The 20,087-nt window shown below is 41.4% G+C and overlaps 1 protein-coding gene across 4 annotated transcripts in view; it reads right to left on the reverse strand.

The window, feature by feature from the left end:
* Nucleotides 1–4,255: 4,255 nt before the first annotated feature.
* LOC308122218 (pre-B-cell leukemia transcription factor 1) overlaps nucleotides 4,256–20,087 on the reverse strand; it is a 74,125-nt gene continuing 58,293 nt past the window's right edge. The window contains exons 4-10 of one of the 4 annotated variants that reach the window (XM_080483914.1): nucleotides 19,087–19,116; nucleotides 16,780–16,970; nucleotides 15,841–15,976; nucleotides 15,443–15,602; nucleotides 12,971–13,083; nucleotides 9,114–9,203; nucleotides 4,256–4,485 (exon numbers count right to left, since the gene is read on the reverse strand). In XM_080483914.1, the coding sequence (XP_080340040.1) occupies nucleotides 4,393–4,485; nucleotides 9,114–9,203; nucleotides 12,971–13,083; nucleotides 15,443–15,602; nucleotides 15,841–15,976; nucleotides 16,780–16,970; nucleotides 19,087–19,116 (813 nt within the window). In that variant the 3' untranslated portion in view covers nucleotides 4,256–4,392. The remainder of the gene's footprint in view (nucleotides 4,486–9,113; nucleotides 9,204–12,970; nucleotides 13,084–15,442; nucleotides 15,603–15,840; nucleotides 15,977–16,779; nucleotides 16,971–19,086; nucleotides 19,117–20,087) is intronic. The other 3 variants (XM_080483915.1, XM_080483916.1, XM_080483917.1) reach the window with 3 other exon arrangements.

Here is a 20,087-nt window from a genome sequence, read left to right on the forward strand (position 1 = left end):
AAAGGCTGCAGGACAGAGCGCGCGAGGAGCTGGTTCGAGTCTGAGGACGGCCGAGAGGAGGAGCGTGAGTGTGTGCGTGTGTGTGTGTGCGTGTGTGTGCAGAAATAAAAACATTTTGACAATGAATTGGTCAAAAGGGATAAAACTAAGAAAAAACCCAAAACGGATAAACGAATTGAATCGAATCACTTCATTCGGAATGCCAAAGATATAAAATAAGGAAAAACAAACGAATTTAAAAATGAAAACAAACAAAAGAAACCATGATAATAAAAAGAATCACATTATTGGGAAGAAATTCCCCTGAGAAAAAAAGGTAATATTAGAACATGAGTAATACAAAACTAACTAACTAACTAACTAACTAACTAACTAACTAACTAACTAACTAACTAAGCGAAATGTTTTATTACGTAAGAATTGGCAAAAAAGCGTTTATACCCCAAAAATCCTTATCAAAGGTTAAACACAAATGTCATGTTATTAGTCTGGACTGACAAACAGCTTATCAGAGAAAAGCTGAAAAGCACAAAGTCACTCTTCAGTTTCTGAAACATGCATCAACATGTGAGAACAAGGAGAAGATTCAGTCCTTTATCCCGGGGGCCATTAAAGTTTCCGGAGTTTTGTAAGGATTAAAAAAACGTGAGAGTCAAGCTTTTATCTGCACCTGTAAAACTTAATTTTTTCTTATTGCAATCAGAAAATTCCCCAGAGCCAGTGATGAACGCAACACTGATTCCAGCTCCACCTTTCTGTCAGGAACACTTTGAGGTGGGTAAGAAAGTGTTCAGAAATGTGTTGGTGACGCCCTCTAGTGGAGACATGCAGAAACTTATTTTTCCTCTGAACATTATTACTTTGAAATAAAAATCATTTTGGCTTTTTTTTTTGTTTCTGGAAAAAAATAAAATTTTCATTTCAAATTTTATAGAATAGATGTGATCTTATTTTCATGCACAAGAAAAGAGGACAAGTCATCCATTTCAGTCTCTCTTGAACAGTTTAATCTGAGTTAAATGCAGAATGGAAGTGGATTTATTCCAGTTGAGAGGTACAACAGTTTTCAATCTGATTTCCTCTGTTTGTTTGAATGACAAGTCACCTGCAGCAGTAACAGCAACAGAGGGAGCAACTGTCGGTGCAACACCACGAAGTCAGGCTGCAGTGGGTGCAGTGGTATAGCACCAATGGCAAAAGTAGGAGAAGCGAGTGCAGCAGCAGGCCCAGCAGCAGCAGTGGGTGCTGGAGCAGTGGGTGCTGGAGCAGTGGGTGCAACAGCTGGAGCGATGGATCCAGCATATTTAGCAACTATAGTCAGCAGTGAGAACCTATAGTTGCTATGGTGGATGCGTCAATAGCAGCAGTGGTTGTAGCAGTAGTAAAAGTAATGACTGCATCAGGAGTAGCACATTCAGCAGTCGTGGGTAAAGAAGTAGAGGTTGGAGTGGTGAAGGCAGCAGTAGGTGCAAAAGGCAAAGCAAATGTATTCCTGAAGAGCCATTCAGACTCGAGACAATTCACATTTCACAATGCTTCTCAAGCAAATAGAGGAAATACATTAAAGCAATGTGATTAGATAAGGCTTAAAATGGAGAATAACGAAAAAACTCTATCAAGATAAAGGGGATGAAATAAGTAAAATCAAGTGTTTAATGGAAAACCTGGGCAAATAATAATGTTTTGTTAATGTTTTTGTTGAATGTCAGGTCTGAGTCTATGGCTACACCCACATCTCTGGGTTGATTTTATTGCCGTTGAGCGACACGGGGTCAGTCAAGATGAGTGCTGACCTGTAACCTTTCTTCTTTTGGGCCCAACAACACTTACCTCCGTTTTATTTCTGGCTTAAGTTGTAAAAAGTTCTTACGTATCCACACAAAAATGGATGAGTTGCTGCGGCGGTGTGTGTAGAAACAGAACGTGATGTAGTTGCAGGAATGCATGGAGCAGCAGTAGACACAGCAGTGGAGGGAGACGTAGGTGCAGCAGCAGTTGTGGTTATGTGGACAGCATCAGACGGCACCACTATTTGGTGCAGCCGGTGGTGGTGGTGGTGGTGGTGGGGGGTTGTCACCCAGCCGCCCTCCATCAGCTGTCATTTAAAGAGCTGGAGAGGCAGATGTCTTCAGCAACATGAGGTTTCAGTCAGTGGGCACCGTGTCTCCACACCGGAGGAGCTGCTGGAAGACAAACCCTCCAAACTGGAGATGACACCGGCTATTTGTCTGCGAGCTTTTGTTCGGGATGATAAAGCTGCGGGCTGGAATAAAAAACGCTCCGGCCAGGAGATGTTTGCAGATGAAGCCCTGTCACATTGGTTTTGATGGGCCCCCTGTTGGGGGTGCCGGACCGGCTCCTCAGATGCCCCCCGGGGCTTCAGGCAGCAGTCTGGCTTTGGCATTTCACACTCGCTCAGCAGTCAGCGGCTGTGACCGTCCCTCAGACCCCGGCCCCTGTTGTTTGGCCAATTATGAATATTCAGTCAGTGTGAGAGTAATCCTGTCAGACACACGACTGTCCGGCCACATAATGTCAGCACGGCTGTTTGGAAATGTTTGAATCCCACCGTTCTTATCAGCTTTTAGGATTTAAGTTGACACCAAGCAAAAGGAGAGTGTAAAATGACCTAAATACACAGATCATTCCTGTGTGCCGTCACAAAGATCTCCAATTTTTTCCATCTTGCAGAGGAGTTAAACTTCCAAAAGTGAAAAATATAATCAGAAATGAAGTAGACTAACATGCTATTATATAAATCTACATATTTCTCTTTTTTAATAAAATGCACAGAAAATAGTTTTTCCGTCTACGTCTTTCTACGTCCCATTAAGTTGCTGTTTATCAACTTCCACGACGTCTGATCTGAGAACGCTGCTGAAGAGCTGATTTTGATCTATGCACAGCTCCTCTGGTCTCCTCTCGTCTGCAGCCGCTACAGGCTGCTCTGGTTCATTAATGATCATTGTAATACAGTTGATTCACTCCTCTATCTAACATGGGTGAACCAGCTGGACAGGTCAGCAGTCCACTACAATCTCACACAGAACTTGTCCAGCCACTGACCGACCTCAAACTGGATCAGCTATCGAGAACCCACACTGGGAAAACATGCAAACTATTCCAGGGCTCCAAACCCTGGACTCAAATGAGCGGTTTTCTCACTGTAGATTAGCTGGTGGATTATTGGAGGTCCTCTGGATCTTCTGAGGTCCTCTGGATCATCTGAGGTCCTCTGGATCTTTGGAGGTCTTGAGATTTTAGAGGTCTTCTGGTTTCTTGGAGCCCCTCTGGATTTTTGGAGGACCTCTGGGTTTTCGGCCCCCACTGACACCATCAAGGATCTCACGTTTTCCCAGTTGGCTTGACGTTGGTTGATTGACGTTCAAGCTTTTTAAAGTGAGTGAATTATTATGCAATAATGTATTTTCTCATTCTACATTTAGAACCGAACCACCACTTTGCAGAAAAATCTGTAATTCGTTTGACAGGTGAGAGTTATTTGGGGTAAATTTTCTCAATAAGAAGGTAAATATTATTGACCATGACTATTTATAAAAGCTGAACACATCTGAGAGAGTAAATATACATACATATATATATATATATATATATATATATATATATATAAAACATAATTTAATGAAAGAGGTGAAGCTTCTGTGCTTTGATGACAAGTATTTCTTTATTGTTTTACAGATAACATACTTAACAGGGTTACCTCAGAGGTAAAAATCTCCACTCAGAGCTCGGTTTCGACTCGTCGGAGACAGAGAGGGAGGAGGAGGAGGAGGGGAGAAGAAGATGAACATACTTTTATCAAGCACACATTTGTAAACAACTGAGCAATATTTAAGTCTAAATGGCGTACCATAGAATAGGTGAGAGACAACAAAATGTAAGTAAGAAGATGTGCCTCCTGCTCGCAAAGACAAAAAGTTTCATTTTTACAAAACAAATAATGGTCACTGACATTTTCTCTACTGTTTTTTTAGTGGCTGAGAGGTAGAATGAAGCATTTTTCAGGTAAAACCGATGAATTTATTACTTTATCACTTAATGAGTGGAAACATTACGAGTGAATAAGTAACCCCCAGCCCTCTGATTACAATGTGAAATCTGTACAAATGTCTCCCATGATTGTTTTTGAGTTTTACTGTGAAACTTTTTGTTGGTATCCCAAAAGTCCAACGATATTAAGCCGAGGAAATAATCTGTCAGGCTTCTGGCAGCGCCGCTACAAACTGTTGGGCACTGGACTCCTTCTGTTTTAATACTGTGAATAGCAACGGCAGTCCATGTTTTTGGATTTTTTTTTTTTTTCTCTTTTGTTGTTTTTTTGTCTTCTTGTTTTTGTTTTTCAGTGAGGACGAGGTGTGGAGATGGATATATTCAGTTGGAAGTGTCTGAATGGACGCTCCCGGGTCCTTCTGTGGGCGATGTCACTGACGAAGGAGTCGGAGCATCCTGCCAGCCGCCGTTCGTCTGCGGAGGAACCAGAGGGAAGTGGTTGGTTTAGAGGGCAACAGTCGGCAAAAACTGATATTTCTTTGTATTTTTCTTCCAAACGCCACATTTCAATCCTCATAGCAAACATCATCGCCATATCATGAAGCTACCAGAGTTCACGCAGCTCAAACACTTGTATCTCTATGATCTGCTAAATTTCCACAGTTTTGGGTAACAAAAATGGGCCTTGTGTATTCAGGGGCAGATCTTATGGAGTGGACAGGTAGTCTGGATCCCAAATACATTTGTACCTTTGTTCAAGTATTACCACACCCAATATTTCTCACACGGCCTGCTTTAGATTTCCTCCCTCTTTAACACCTGAACATATTTATCTTATCTTTCATTTAGTTCACTTTATACAATCCAGCCTCATGAATGTGTCACATTATATACTTTATATATATATACAGACATATTCAGGTGTGTGAGTCTCCCTGTGCTTGTATGTGTGTCTGTGTATGTACATAAGTATACTTCTGTGTGTTTCCTGTGTATAAGTATTTGTGTGCACATGCATTTTCTCCACGTGCTTTTCATAATTGTTTGACTTTTGCTTGCATTTTGATACAGGAAGAAAGAAAGTTTAATCAAAATTTTAGTGTGTTTTCACTCCAAGTAAAGGAATATAAAACATAAATTTACCAGCCATATCTTTCAATGATTATGAGTTAAAAAAAAAGATTAAAGTACATCATATAAAAAACAATAGTACTGTAAAAAAAAAAAAAAAAAGGAAGGGTAATTTCTGAAGAATAAGGGTGAAAAAGTAAGAAAAACTCAATATCACCTTAAAACTGAGATGTCAAAGTCATCTACCACCACAGTGACATTCGTCCAACAATAACTGTCAGTGGAGACATTAAAAACTGTCAAACGCCGTCTTTCTACAGGCGGTTCATTAGAAAAAATATTCTCCCCACTACACCATGTGAGATAAACATCAGCGAGGAGACATAAAACACACTGAGCCTTCATATATCTCACAATACACCCAGATAAAAGAATAAATTATCACAATAAAAAAAAAAAAAAAAATAGCTCTTTAAAATGGGAGCTTTCTCAAATGGTAATAAAAGGTCGACTAAAGACCATTAAAGGACATTAATTGCAATTTCCACGCTATTAGTGAGAGCTGGGAGTGTGCTGTGGCAGCCTCTTATTTCCAAACCCTGTTATTTTGCGTAAAGACCGTCTGTCATCTTATTCAGAGGCGAGAGGAGGATGAAAAAAAAAGGGGGAGAGAAAAACATTTTCAGTCTGAGCGAGGCGACACCCACCAGCAATTTGAGGGGAGTAATTGCTGTTGGAGGATAAAGACGGAGAGGTGAACCGCGAGAGTTCAGTCAGTAAATCTTGGAGGAGGGAAAAAAAAGAAAAAAAAAGTGTGCTGGGCTAAATATACAAGCCACTTCATTCACAAGCGTCGCTGTAATTTGTGTTTTTGTTGTTAAAGAGCTGCAGAGAAACTCTCACCTTCAACCTGGAGTAAAAGTGCGTTCTTTTTGTCTAAACTGCGGCGCGATGACCTTTGAAGTAATAATTCAGTTTTTTCTTTGGTCTTTTTCAGAAGTAGTCTTCAAAGTGTGGAGGCTCGTCCTCTTGGGGGCGCTGGAGAGCCTTCTGCAGCCCCAGGAAATAGCCCGGGGTTCAGGGGGATGCCTTTTCCTAGCACGCTTTTTACACTTTCACTTTTGAGAGCAAATCCTGACGGAAAGAAATCGAAGCGTTTAAACTAATGGTGTTATTTGCGAAGGCGTAGTCTGAATGTGACAGTTTGTTTGAACATTTACTGAAACGATGCATATTTACATCTCGCCTGTATTAAAAACCGAAAGTGGTTCAAGCTCATCTTGCAATTTCTCAATGAGCTTTAAAAGTTCCTTCTATTCAAATGAAAACATAGAAAATACCAAAGATAAAAACAACAACAACAATGTTGAAACACAAAAAAGACATAAGGATCGTTTGTTTTTAGCGGACCTGACAAGTCATTTAGGCCCCGTTTATACGACAACGTTTCAAGTGAAAGCGGAACGTTATCAAGTTTTCTTTTCAGAAATGATTGGCGTATCGGGAGTCACTCCGAGGCCTGTGCTACGACGCTCGTTCACTTCTCACCGGGATAAGTCACCACGGCAACTGACTCTGAACGTCTGACCTGCTGGTTACGTTATGGATAAGATCACAGTGAGTCTAAAGCTCCGCCTCCTGACCAATCAGATCTCGTGGAAAACGGCCTGTCCATTCTTAAATGATAATGATTGGTGCACTGTTTCAATTCAATTCAACTTTATCAATACATCAAATACTACACAGGTTCAGCGCTGAGGGCAGCGGAGATGAGATGAGAAAGTAATTTGGAGCGATCTTTTGACATGATAAACTAAATCCTGGTCACGGAGGCTTTGAAGGATGCTGAACTACTCATGCCGCCGCGGTGATGAATTAATATTCCTACACAAAACACACTACAGGGGAAACTTGGCCTCACAACAACTTGAAGGAAAATCTAAACTAAAAGAAGAAGAGCAGCGAGGACGTTTTGCCTGCCACGTTTCTGCTGTAATAATGTGAAGTTGAGTGATCACAGTGCTGTCAGTTCATATTCTCTGATGAATTAATATGATATAATCTCACCAGGTCAGCATTAACAAGTCAGGAATGTTCTGACTTTGGCTGCAGCAGCAGTGTTGCTTTTAGCCTCGTTCCATCTTCACTTGAAAACGTTGTGTAAATAGGGCCTTAACTAACTAACTAACTAACTATATTTAATAGCTTAAAAACCATATAAATCAGTTAGCTAATAAGTTTTTTAGTTAGCAAGTTAGCAAGTAAGTTATTTAATTGGTCAATTCCTAAGCTCATCTGTTACTAAGTTAGTTAGTCAGTAAGTTATTTAGTTTGTGGAAATGTACTGGAGAAAGTTACTGCATTTCCCATTCATTCATTTAGTTTCTAACTTCAAAGGTTAGTCAGTAATTAAGTTTATTGGTTATATTAGTTAACAAGCTAGTGAAGAAAAGAGCTGATAAGCTTGTTAGAAAATAACTTTTCTAAGTTAGTTTGTTAGTTAATTATAATTTTTCCTTTTTTACTCCAATTCTAATCTTTTTATTTGAATTCAAAACTTCACTTTCTCTCTTGTATTACAAGCGTCCATTCATTCTTCCCATCTCTCTCTCTCTCTCTCTCTCTCTCTCTCTCTCTTTCTCTCTCTCTCTCTCTCTCTCTCAGCATTTCTTCAAAATTAATATTTAATGGTAATCTATGCAAAATTCAGATTTCTGGATCACTTATCTTTTCTGCCTTCAATAAAATCTGCATCTTTATATTGTAACTACATGTTTTCATGTCATTGATCTTTTATGATTTCATAACTTATCCATCATTTAATCAATTGTAGAATTTCCCCCTTTTTCACTTCTTGTTCGGCTTCTGTTTGAGCCTTTTTCCTCGATGTGGAAACTTCACGTGTCATTACTTTTCTCTGCTTTGTCTTTTTCTTTCGGTATAATTTCTGAAGTAGTTCCCACTCCTGTGTTTTAGTCACATTGAATGAGCTTATTAATCAGTTTAACACCTTGTTCATCATCGTTAGTCATCTGTGAAAGAGCTCGAGCGACCATGTTATGCATGAAACTTGTGTTGAACTGGACAATGAGATCGGCAACTGAAAGACTTTACTCAGTTTTGCAGGTTAATTTTACACTTTTCCTATAAAAAGATCTTTCTGTAGAGCGTGAATCACAGCACGGCGTATTGGAGATACTCCTTCCAGCTGAGCCTGTTGCTCACTGCTCACGGCACGCCGCTCGCAGCACGCCGTCCGCGGTCTTATTTTAGCACGAGGGGTGTTGCAGGCTCGGCTGTCATTGCCGCTGTTCCTGTGGATGAATGATCGGACCAATGTGCTTGGACTGTTAGCCCAGAGCCTCGCTCTTTCTGTCGCTGTGACTGTCGTATTGATTCTGCTCAGCCCCGCGCAGCCTGTCGCTGTGGATCTACATGCTAACGCGCACTGCCTCCAGTGTCGCCCGCCCTGCACAGCAAGGAGAGACCCGGCCGCCTGGCCCGGCCTCTGACAGCCTCCTCAAAGAGTTATTTTAAGCATTAACAACTGGGAACTCTTCTTGTTTTTCTTTTTGTGCAGGAGGTGGTGAGTCTGACTCCTCCCGCGGTGCCAAATGAGAGAGCGCGATGGAGGAGGACACCTGTGTCCTTGTTTATGTCGACTGCAGGTGCCCTGCTAACGCTAATGCCATGCGACAGGCTGGGAGGATGTCCAGCCACTCCGCCCCGGTAGCTGCCTCACTGCCTGCCACCCGGGGCACGGCTGGAGCAGAGGGGGCAACTGTGCTGGACAACAGCCCGGCCCCGGTCCAAAAGACTCCGCTAAGTGGCAGGACCAGCAGATATGCAACAATAGCACACACACACACACACACACACACACACACACACACACACACACACACACACACACACACACACACACACACACACACACACACACACACACACACACACACACACACACACACATCCTGCAGAAATCATAAGCGTTCGAGGAAGGACAGAAGGAGGGTGTTTACAGGTCTTACGTTGATGCCCTGTGGACTGTACATCTGGCTGGCTGCGAGGCTGTCACTGTATCCGCCGGTCTGGCTGATAACATGGCGAAGGGTATCCACCTGGAACAGCAGGGACACACACACACACACACACACGCACACACACACACGCACACACACACACACACGCACACACACGCACACACAAAAGGACCCGGTCAGACAAAAGCTCCGGATAACAAAGACAGCAATACAGCAGCAAAGGTCAGTCAGATAGTAAAAGGCTACAATACACAGGAAAAGGTTATAAACAGAGCATCACATTGATTTGGCTGCTAATCCGCGCTCGATAACAAAAGGACAAAAACACACAAAATTACACAAATGAATATTTATGAATGTTTCTGTGTTTGCTGGTAATGACGCCTCAAAAACGGACAGTAAATGTAATCAGAGGGATGTGAAAACAAGGAAATACCACATGTTCTGGACTGTAAGTCACGTCTGTCAAAAAATGTGTTATCACAAAGAAAATAACAAATAGAAGACGCATTTATTGATAATTGTGGTCCGCTGTTCCAGAAGCGTTTGTGAATTTGTTCCTCAGCTGAACTCTTTCTACGGCTCTCTTTCTGTTTTTCCAGTTTTGCTTTAAATGCTGCTGTGAACATATTTCTTTTCTTTTTTTGTCAAATATAGTAGTAATGGTGGTTGTTCTGTGTTACTGTAGCAGCTTTCTGTGGTCATATAGTGACCTCTAGTGGCCATAGATGACATGCATGTATATTCTGATAAATAAGTCTAATGAGCAACTAAATAACAAAAAAAAAAAGCGGCACCTTACGGTCTTTAATATACGGTAATTGCTGACATAATCACATAGTTGAACATGAAACTTTTAAATCAACTTCATCTAACTGTGGGTCACAGGGTTGTGTAGTGGTTAGCACTCACAGCAACATATTCACAATTTGAGTCCAGGTTGTGCAGTTTACATGTTCTCCCTGTGTCCGCTTCCCCCCACAGTCCAAAAACAAGCATTTGATGCGACTGCCCGACAGACAACCTGTTCAGGATGTCACCTGGTTGCTGGATTACAAATGGAATGGATGGATTATTATTGAAGTCAAGCAGCTTCAAGCTGCTGAAGACCAAAGACCTTTTTTTTTGTGGCTCCTCTCAAAAGTGGCCTCTGAGAATTGTATTTAATGTCAAAGGAGTCTCCATAAAGATGCTCCAGCTCCTAAAAACAATGGCATGAATGTGAAGTGAAAGAGCTTCAGTAGAGAACAGCTGCATGTCTGTCAGTGTGGAGTTAAAAGATTTGAAAAGATCTGAATTGAGTTCATAAGGAATTCAGTAAATTTGGATCTGGAAATGAGTGTGAAAGAATAAATGTGACCTCCAGGAGATGCAAGGGCCCAATGAATACAGTTCTTTTACATTTTAAAAGCACAATCGACTGCCCTCTAAACTCCCCTCTACCTTCAAACACAACCATAAATAGACCAGATGAATGCATCTAGAACACATAATCTAATCGAATCCCTTGTTTTTCCATCCAAGAACAAGTTTTCTGCAAACATATTTGTTGACCAATGGAGATTATGGAGGATCAGACTTATTATTTCAAGCCTTTGGTGCTCATTCTGGCAAAGTTGAACTTTCCTTTGTTTTGTTTTTTTCTCCACGTCTGAATCTGCTGTTAGAGCCGTTCTGACGTGATCGGAGGAAATTACCCATTTAAAGTACGACGGGTTTCATTAATTAAGGACAAACCCCGAAGACCTCTTTACCTCTTTTTAGCTTCTACATATTCATGAAGCACCTAAAGCGTGCGCAGAGCTGATCTGAATGGAAAAGGAGACACGGACGGATGAAGAAATGATGCCAAAAGCAGCGAAAAGCACAGGGGAGAAACCACCGGCGGTGGCGATTCCTTCATCTCCGGTGCGAGCCGGAGCACTGCGCTGGTCACGACTGTCCACTGAGGCAAGGTCAGCGAGCCGCAGTGCACCGGCGGCTGTGTGAACTCTTGTCAGGAGCGCTGACGAGTGTTGCACCGTTTCCAAAACTGTCCGCAGTCGTCTGCTCAGCCACGTCTCTGACAATGGTTTCCACATTAGTGGGAGAGCTTCGGGCAGAGTGCGACCTCCTCCTCAGTGTGGAGGTCAAGTGACTGCGTGGTCACCGCAGCTCACATCACCAGAGTTCAAGAGATTTTTTCTTTTTTCTTTTCCCCTGCTGACCGCTTTCCTGCACTTTGAGGTCATGATGTGGAATACGGTACTTAAGTTTGACCTCATCTCATGTAGTAAACTTACATACACAAGATGAATTCATCTGGAACACACGATCGAACCGAATCACTGCCGTGTCTCCACGTGATCAAATTACGTCTTAACAAGGAATAAGACTCATGTGTCCTAATCAATGTCTCTTGTTGTTACTGAGACGCTAAAGCACAGATTGTGGCAATGAGCCCCTCCCCCTCTGACACACCCTGAGGTCACATGACTCACAGGAAGTAGCACACCTTCAGTTGGAGAGAAAACGGCGACAAGCAGCAGATTAAAGAACCTTGTTTTCATCAACGTTTAGGGCTGCAGAGATCATCACTTCAGTGGAGGATGTTAAGATTTTGTGCTTTGAAGTTTGTTCTTACAAATAACTGTAGTTTTTCCTTGATTTTCATACTCTTGACCTTTGTTCTGTACAAAGAACTGCTCGATTTCTGAAGTAATTTCCTTCATAATTAAAATGTGGTAATTTACAGTGCATGGAAACATCATTTCTTTGTTCAATTACTTATTTGCAACATCCTTTTTGAGAATTTGCAACCTATTGTGTAGTGCTAATAAAACCTATTTCTTTGTGATAAAACAAAATATATATATATATCAGTTATTACAGTTTGAGGAAGTGCAGCAAAGCTGAAGCTGTTCCCAATGTAGGATGAAACTCACCTCGGATGAAGCCACTCTGTACCATTTGTTTTGTTCTGAATGTACAATATGTGAAACAGTCTCGACTATTTGTAGTCCAGAAAATACAGTCAGATACAGGATTGCATTATTCTGAGTGATTTCTACAGTGTCTGCACAGGGTTTCTGTCTTTACCCACACGATGTATGAAAAAAAAAACATTTTCCACTGTAAATGGCTGCAAAGTGTTATGACAGGCAAAGCTTGAAAAATGTCTGTACAGATATTTTATTAAAGTCTGGAAGCCATTCCCCTATTGGACAGTTTTAACATTAACTATTAAGTAATATATTATATTTATATTTTATTATTATTTCTCTGTGTTCATGTATTTTGTAAGTTCTTTGATAAATTAAATACAAATTTTAATACACTGTATAATATATATCTATATATATCTATATATATCTATATATAGATATATATATACAGTATATATTATATTTACATATCACAATATTCTATATCTATTTTCTTTTCTTTTTCTTTTTTTAATCCTGTGTTGGTGTATTTTGTAACTTTATAAGCTTGAGTATCTGAATATGTTCAAAAGCTCAATAAAAGGATTTAGAAATAAGGACGTTGTCCATTGTGTGTAAAAGTGTGTATGCTGTTGCTGTTAGGTGTGAGGATGACGGAAACAAACTGAATTGTTCTCGTTGGAGGTTTGAAAGCTTCCGAGGATGGTTTGAGACGATCAGATGTTTTTATCCTCATAACATTTTCCCCACACATGTAGACTGTGATCAGATAAAGACATATAGTCCATGTTTCCGAGCTTTGCATCGTCACACATTCGTATGGGCAACAGTGAGTCTGAGCTCCCAGAACACCACGAATCAGCAGAAGCCGTCAGCTTTCTCGGGGTCAGGTAAGGACACTGGGCTTGGAAAGGCGCCTACCTGGGATTGTATGTTGGCCCCAACCTGCCCCCCTTGGTACGAGTCCCCATTGAGGGACTGCACACTCATGAACAAGTCTCCGGAGTTTGACATGTTAAAAGAGCCAGCAGAACCTGAGAAGAACAGAGAAGAAGGAGAGAGAGCAGGACAAAGGTCAGCAGACGGACAGAAAAAGGAGTTAAATGACCATGCGTAAGCAAAAGTGCATTAGGTGGGTTAGTCTGAGCGCTTTCAGGCTCCTTCAACAGGAGATGCCGGAGGTGGACAATAAAACATCACTGAAGTATAACTCAAAAGGAAAAATCAGCCAACGAGAACGATCGGACAGACTCTCATCGTAAAACTGCTTTAGTTCCAGTTAAAGCGAGTCCTAATGGATCGTATTACTGTTAAATGTCCGTGCTGCTAGTGTTTCATTAAGGAAGTAATAATTGATCCGCAGGAAGACCCAAAGAATAGTCTTCGTCCTTTAATGGACCCCAGCTCCCCAGATGTAAAGGGACCAACGGCGTAACTTGATTTCAACACCCGGTCCTAATCCAATACTGTGGCAAAGTCTCTATATGACAAAGGACTGCGCTTGCCCTCCGAGCAGCTTAATGGCATCCACGAGGTCAACCGGACAAGAGGCAGGAAAAATTAACGTCCACAAGACCAAGAGGTCAATAACAAAGAGAGAGAGAGAGAAAACATGGAGGAAGAAGAGAGAGAGAGAGACAGAGAGAGAGAGAGAGAGAGAAAGAGAGCGTGAGCGCGGGTTAGAGAAGAAGAGCTTTGTGTTTAGCGGGAACCAAACAGCAGCAGAGACTCGGTTCTTGAGTCGGGGTTCAGGTGCGAGAGCGAAACTACCAGCTTCATCTGGTGCGTCTGTCTGCTCCCGTTCACAAACAAGACAACATAGAGTATTTTCTCAGGGTTTCCATCTTTGGAGCTTCTTTTAACCCATTAAAGACCACCGTATAAACATCTTTATCTTCATGCATAGTGTGGATATTCTGCACCTCCAATGGACAAATATCGATTTTTTTTATTTATTTTTTTAGCAATTTTTGTAATTCAAAAAAAAAAAAAAAAAGTCTTTGCAGAAGTTAGAAACCACCAAACCCAAACTCTTTAAATGACACCTGGTATCTTAAATCCAGACTCTCTAAGAAAGACGTTGACCTTCAAGAATATTTGAACAAAACAAATCAGAAGTAGACTTGAGACCGAAAGTAATTAAACAGAGAATATTAGACCTGGACTCAATAAATGAAGTTTTATTAAACACACACAGATTCTTTGAACAACACCTCGACTCTCCAAAGCAGATCAGACTTAAATCAAGCCTTTTAAGATGAATTGGACTCCCTATACACCAGACTTATTAAACCATACCTGGACTATTTACTCCTTAATTTAGATTTTTTTTAAAGACCCAAAGCCTCTAAACTAGATTTTAAATCATACACTGTCTCTTTAAAACCAGACAGACTCTTTAAATAACACTTTGAATCTTAAAACCAGACTTCAAACTCTTAATGCGACCTACACTAGGATTCCAGAAGCCAAACCTGGAGTCTGGCTTTAGGATTTGGGTGTTTTTATTCTTCAGTAAGCCTCTTTTTTCACGACAACCATCTTCTGGAAAAAGCATAATTTTTTAAGTTTTTGTGTTGGCGACTGTTTGAAAACGATCACTGTTGACACTGAAATGCAAGAAATGATGATGTTTGCATGTTAAAACACTAGTTGGTGCTGTTCTTCTTTGTAATACAACCACACACATGCTCACACACACACACACACACACACACACACACACACACACACACACACACTCACTCACTCACTCACTCACTCACTCACTCACTCACTCACTCACTCACTCACTCACTCACTCACTCACTCACTCACTCACTCACTCACTCACTCACTCACTCACTCACTCACTCACTCACTCACTCACTCACTCACTCACTCACACACACACACACACACACACACACACACACACACACACACACACACACACACACACACACACACACACACACACACACACACACACACAGTACGATGTAAACATTTGAGCTCTTTCAAACGGTCCTTCCTCATGGTATAGGCCCACTCAGTATCCGTATGTAACAAATGTTTCTCCACGTAGGCAGATGATGGTGTGGTAAATATACTACAGTTAAAAAAAAGTGAGTAACACAAAAATTCAGGAATCCCCCACTGTTTTTTATTCTATATCTATGTGCAGAAAAGAAAAACTGTGTTTGCTGAAGATTAACTGGACAGAGCAGTGAATCTGATCTCTGCTTGGTTTTCTGCACCTCCAGACCTCCAGCATGAAAAGCGTGAGTGAATTCTATTCTTACCCAGCATGCTTCAAGCGTTTCTTGAAGATCAATTTAAAATGAACTAAAACTCCAGATTGAGATGTGATTGCTGCTGTGAGTGAGCTTTGGAGACAATGGGAAAGCTCACCTGCCGAGTTGGGGGTGGACGGGGAGTTGGCCTGGCTGCCGTGAGCCGACACGTTGGTGGCGCTGACCGCGGTCCTCGCCGCGTACATGTTGGCCTCTTCTTGGAACTTGCCGATGTTTTTCTTGTACCGGATTCTCTTGTTCCCGAACCAGTTTGATACCTGTGGAGACAGCGGCGAGCCTAATGAGGCCTGGACGATGCTTCCTGCACCGGTTAGCACAGCACCTTTTGGCAGCAGCTGCTATGACATAACTGTGAGCTCCACTCCGCCACACACCACTGAGTGAGGCCAAACAGTAACAGATCTCATATTTAAATCTTTTTTTTCCCCCCAAGATGTGTGGATTGTAGTGTGTGTATTAGTTCTTCCACAATGGATTTTCTTTATTTAATGCTACCTGTGACACTGTGATGCCACATTTCTTGGCCAGCTCTTCTTTGGCCTCCTCGCTGGGATACGGGTTGCTGAGGTGGGAGTAGAAGTACTCGTTTAGGATCTCTGTCGCCTGTTTGTTGAAGTTCCTCCTCTTTCGTCTGCACACAAGCAACAGAAAGGAAAAGTCCATGAGAACATCAGTCAAGAAAATACACATTTGTCAACACATTGCTGAAACATAAATGAGCGATGAGAAGATATCTGTGAAACATGAACTAAGATAGAAATATTAAAGCTCTTTCAGACTGATGCCAACATCACTGTTCTCTCTGACCTGGCTGGGAAACCATCGTACGAAAAGTGGTAAGAACACTTCATAAAATCCCTCCAATGAACATTAATAATAAAACAAAACAAAAGAATCATACCCAATGGAAAAAAAACCCATTGCGAACTGTCACAATTTGACCGGTGAAAATTTTCAGTCAACCATGAATATGTTGTCTTTGTATTTCCTTCCTTAAAATGCATAATTCAGGCAATTTTCACGTCACCGCATTCTTCTCCTATTCATGATTTAATGCTACGCAGACTGGCTGATTCTGTATTCGCCGCACAAGAAATTAAACTGCATCAAACACAGTAAATGTGAAATCTACTAAGAAATAAAACCCACATAAATAAATAAAACTTTAAGATGGCTAAAGGACACAACATACGTACAATAAACATGTGAGCAAGTGATTGTTAGCTGTGTTGAATTTTGAGTTTTTGAGCGGGTTTCTTCTTGTTTGGACACACACACACCCACACCCACACCCACACCCACACCCACACCCACACCCACACCCACACCCACACCCACACCCACACCCACACACACACACACACACACACACACACACACACACACACACACACACACACACACACACACACACACACACACACACACACAGACCTGGCGTCCAGGAAGCGTGAGCGCAGGATCATCACGGCCTCGCAGGTGCTCTGTTTCAGCTGCATCTGGATGGAGCTGAACTTGCGGTGGATGATGCTGACCATGCGCTCAATCTCTTTGGGCGAGATGGGTCGTGTTCGAGACTGCTCCCTCAGCAGGTTCATCACATGGGTGGTGAACTCATTGCACGCCTGGATGCACACACAGACGGGATTCATAAAAAAAAAAAAAAAAAAAAGAAAGAAAGAAAAGAAAGAAAAAGAAAAAAAAAAGCTATCAGAGCGGCTGGACAGCTTCAGACAGAACAAAAATAAAAGGAGGAAATTGGCTTGTGGAGAGGCTGCAGCTTCACTGCTAACAGAGTAACAGCAGTAAGGTTGGAGGTAATAAGAATGGGCTGAATTACAGCAGCAGACACAGTGTGATGTTTCCAGCCAAACAAATGTGGCAGCGGAGTCGAACAGTGGAGGCAGCGAGACTCGCGGTGCTCTGAATATTAAAAAGACTTCTCTTCCAACGGAAGAAGAAAATGTGACAAGTGAAGAGAAATCTAAAATGACAGCAAGCTTTCAGTCCCGTTCACGTTCAAGAGGTTTAAACTGCCTCCCTCTCTCTTCTCACTCCGTCTCCCCGTCTGAATCAGTCAGCGGATGCGACGGCGTTCAGAGTCAAGGTGTCTGCTGCTTGTCAACACCGAGGTTACGTCAGTCAAAGTGATGCAGCGAGCAGCCGTTCTGCTCCAGACACTACTCACTCATAACGCCGCGCCAGGTGTACATAGCGCGCTGACACTAAAATGCTCAGGTGTATATTGACTGTGACAGTTAGCGATGACTAGCCTTCCTCGGGAGAAGATGACAAACCCGGAGCGCTTTGACTTCCCGGGGAATGACAGGAAGTTACGGTGTTTGGGAAGAGAGCTGGTGTGTGACTGATAGAACGGCTCCAGATAGCGGCGGCACTGAAAGCTCGGCTTGTCACGGGTTGTCCTGCGAGCGCTCCGTTCGAGAGCGTCGTACTGTTATTCTGAGAGGATTCATTAAAGATTCTGGGGGGGGGGGGGAATATATCATCCGTCCCTCAGAGGAGCTTAATCCCGTCTCAGCTCGCAGGACGGAGCTTTTTCCAATCATGCATTGGACGACATGTCCATACTTTCCCATATGCAGATGCATCTCAGAAACTTAGAACACCATTGAAAAGTTTTGTCAGACAGGTCTATGCTGACAACATACAAGCAGAAAAGTTGGAAGTTGTTAATTTTAGGACTTATAAAAGGCCTGGAATACTTTACATAAAGTGCAATCAGTGGAAAAGAGTTAAACTGAACTTCTCCAAATTAAACCGACTTGACGTTTGAGCGTGAGAACGCCGATAGAAAGGATATCAAGATGAAGCATAAAAACTCACCACAAAGGGTTAAAAGAAAAATGTGAAAGCTCAGATTCTGTCTGAAGACTGAAAATATTGTGAATGTGCGCCGGGTCCAAACTGACCTCATCAGGTATTTGATTGTTAGAATGAAGTAAGAGACAGTATATAAAGCTGAAAACGATCTGTAACCTTTTATATCTAAAGTACCCAAGAAACTGGTCAAAACAGTGGTACTGAAGAAATGATTGATTTTTACTTCTTGTAAGAATATTGAGATAAAATCTAACGCTGACAATACTGTAAACGTGTCACATGCGAGCTCTCCAAACCGACCTCGCCACATGTTTCATTGCTTTCATTTGTTGTGCAACCTGTTTTATTTCAAAATAAATGCTTTGGTGAAACAGAAAAATAGTTTGCCCACGCGCTTTGACAAGAGGCTGATTGACCGGAGCGATTTCAAGGGACACGTGTGGGCTCTCTCGTGGGATCACAGTCGGATCTTTGTTCAAGCCGTGGAGAAGCTGCGGGGCTTAAATCCAAGGCCGTCAACATGTGACCACTGACCTGCGTCTGAATTCTCTCCAAACACAGACACGGGCTGGACCGGGAGAATCTGAGCTCGGAGATGCTGTGTGGCTTTTATGTATTGTGACAGAAAAAGGAACTTTTCCATCATATTCTCATTTCTTGAGATGCACCTGTGTGTATATGAGGAGGGTTTACGTGACGCACATCCTTCTGAATGTATCGATTTTGTCACATTTTGTCAGATTTCTTCATTCTGATGCGTATATATATATATATATATATATATGAAAGAAACAGCACAGAAAGCAATAAAATGTGCGTTTGATGTGACATTTTAGAACCCAAACAACTGATCCATTCATCCAGAAAATAATCAATAGAGAAAGTAATTGTTACTTGCACCTGTGGACAGAGGTTTCCACTGCATGTGAACTGTACAGGGAACATAAAATACAAGAAAAAATGGGTTTCAATCTTAATGTAATAGCAACTCATTATTAATAGTAAATGAATTTCACAGTGAAAGAGTTTTGCGGTTACTATCTGAGGGGGGCAAAAGCATGACGTAGTGTGAAGTAAACATGCAACAAGGTCGTAGTGATAAGGATTTGTGATAAATACAAAGACTTGTGCAGATGATGTTCATGTCTTTGTGCCTAAGGATTTTTATTCAGGGATCTTTATCTTAATGTGACTAGTAATATTACCAACATTTTAAAAAACAGTACAAATGGGAGAGTCTGTATCCTCACTAAATGAATATGATCTACAACACCTATTTTGTTTTTATAAAGCAAACTGTACAAAACCTGCAACAAAAGTTGTTTGAAAGAAAAGAATGTCTATTGATGTATTATTACATTATTGACTACAGTTATTACATTATTTGATTAATGCTACATTGATAATTTAATAACTTGTTCAATTATTGGCAAAATGTTTATATCTGCTTGAATATTATATTACAGAATTGGTAGGTTGTTAATCTAATGTATTTTAAAACGGCTAAAGTTATGGTCATTATTCCATTATTGGTTGCGTTCCGCCTGCGGCGTCACTGACTTTGTTGCTTTTGGTCATTCCGACTTGATTTCTGAGCCTCGGACGTCTTCCCCGTGGTCACCAAGTTAGATCTCGTCAGCTCTGTCAATCCACTCAAGTTTTTTAATTTGTAAAGTGCTGTTTTTGTTAATCCAACATTTTCTTCATATCTAAAAATGTCATTTTGAACTTGCACATCACCAATGCACAAGAAACAAAATTCAATCACAGTTTGATCAGTTTTTTTTTTTTTTTTGTAATTTGTATAAGACGCACGTTGATATCTCCATAACGGTAAATTTGAGAATTTGAGTTTCTATTCATTGCATTTCTATTACACCCAGTTTTATATGTGTTTGAAT

The sequence above is a fragment of the Lipophrys pholis genome, assembly GCF_963383615.2.
Source record: "Lipophrys pholis genome assembly, chromosome: 1".
Taxonomy (NCBI): Eukaryota; Metazoa; Chordata; class Actinopteri; order Blenniiformes; family Blenniidae; genus Lipophrys; species Lipophrys pholis.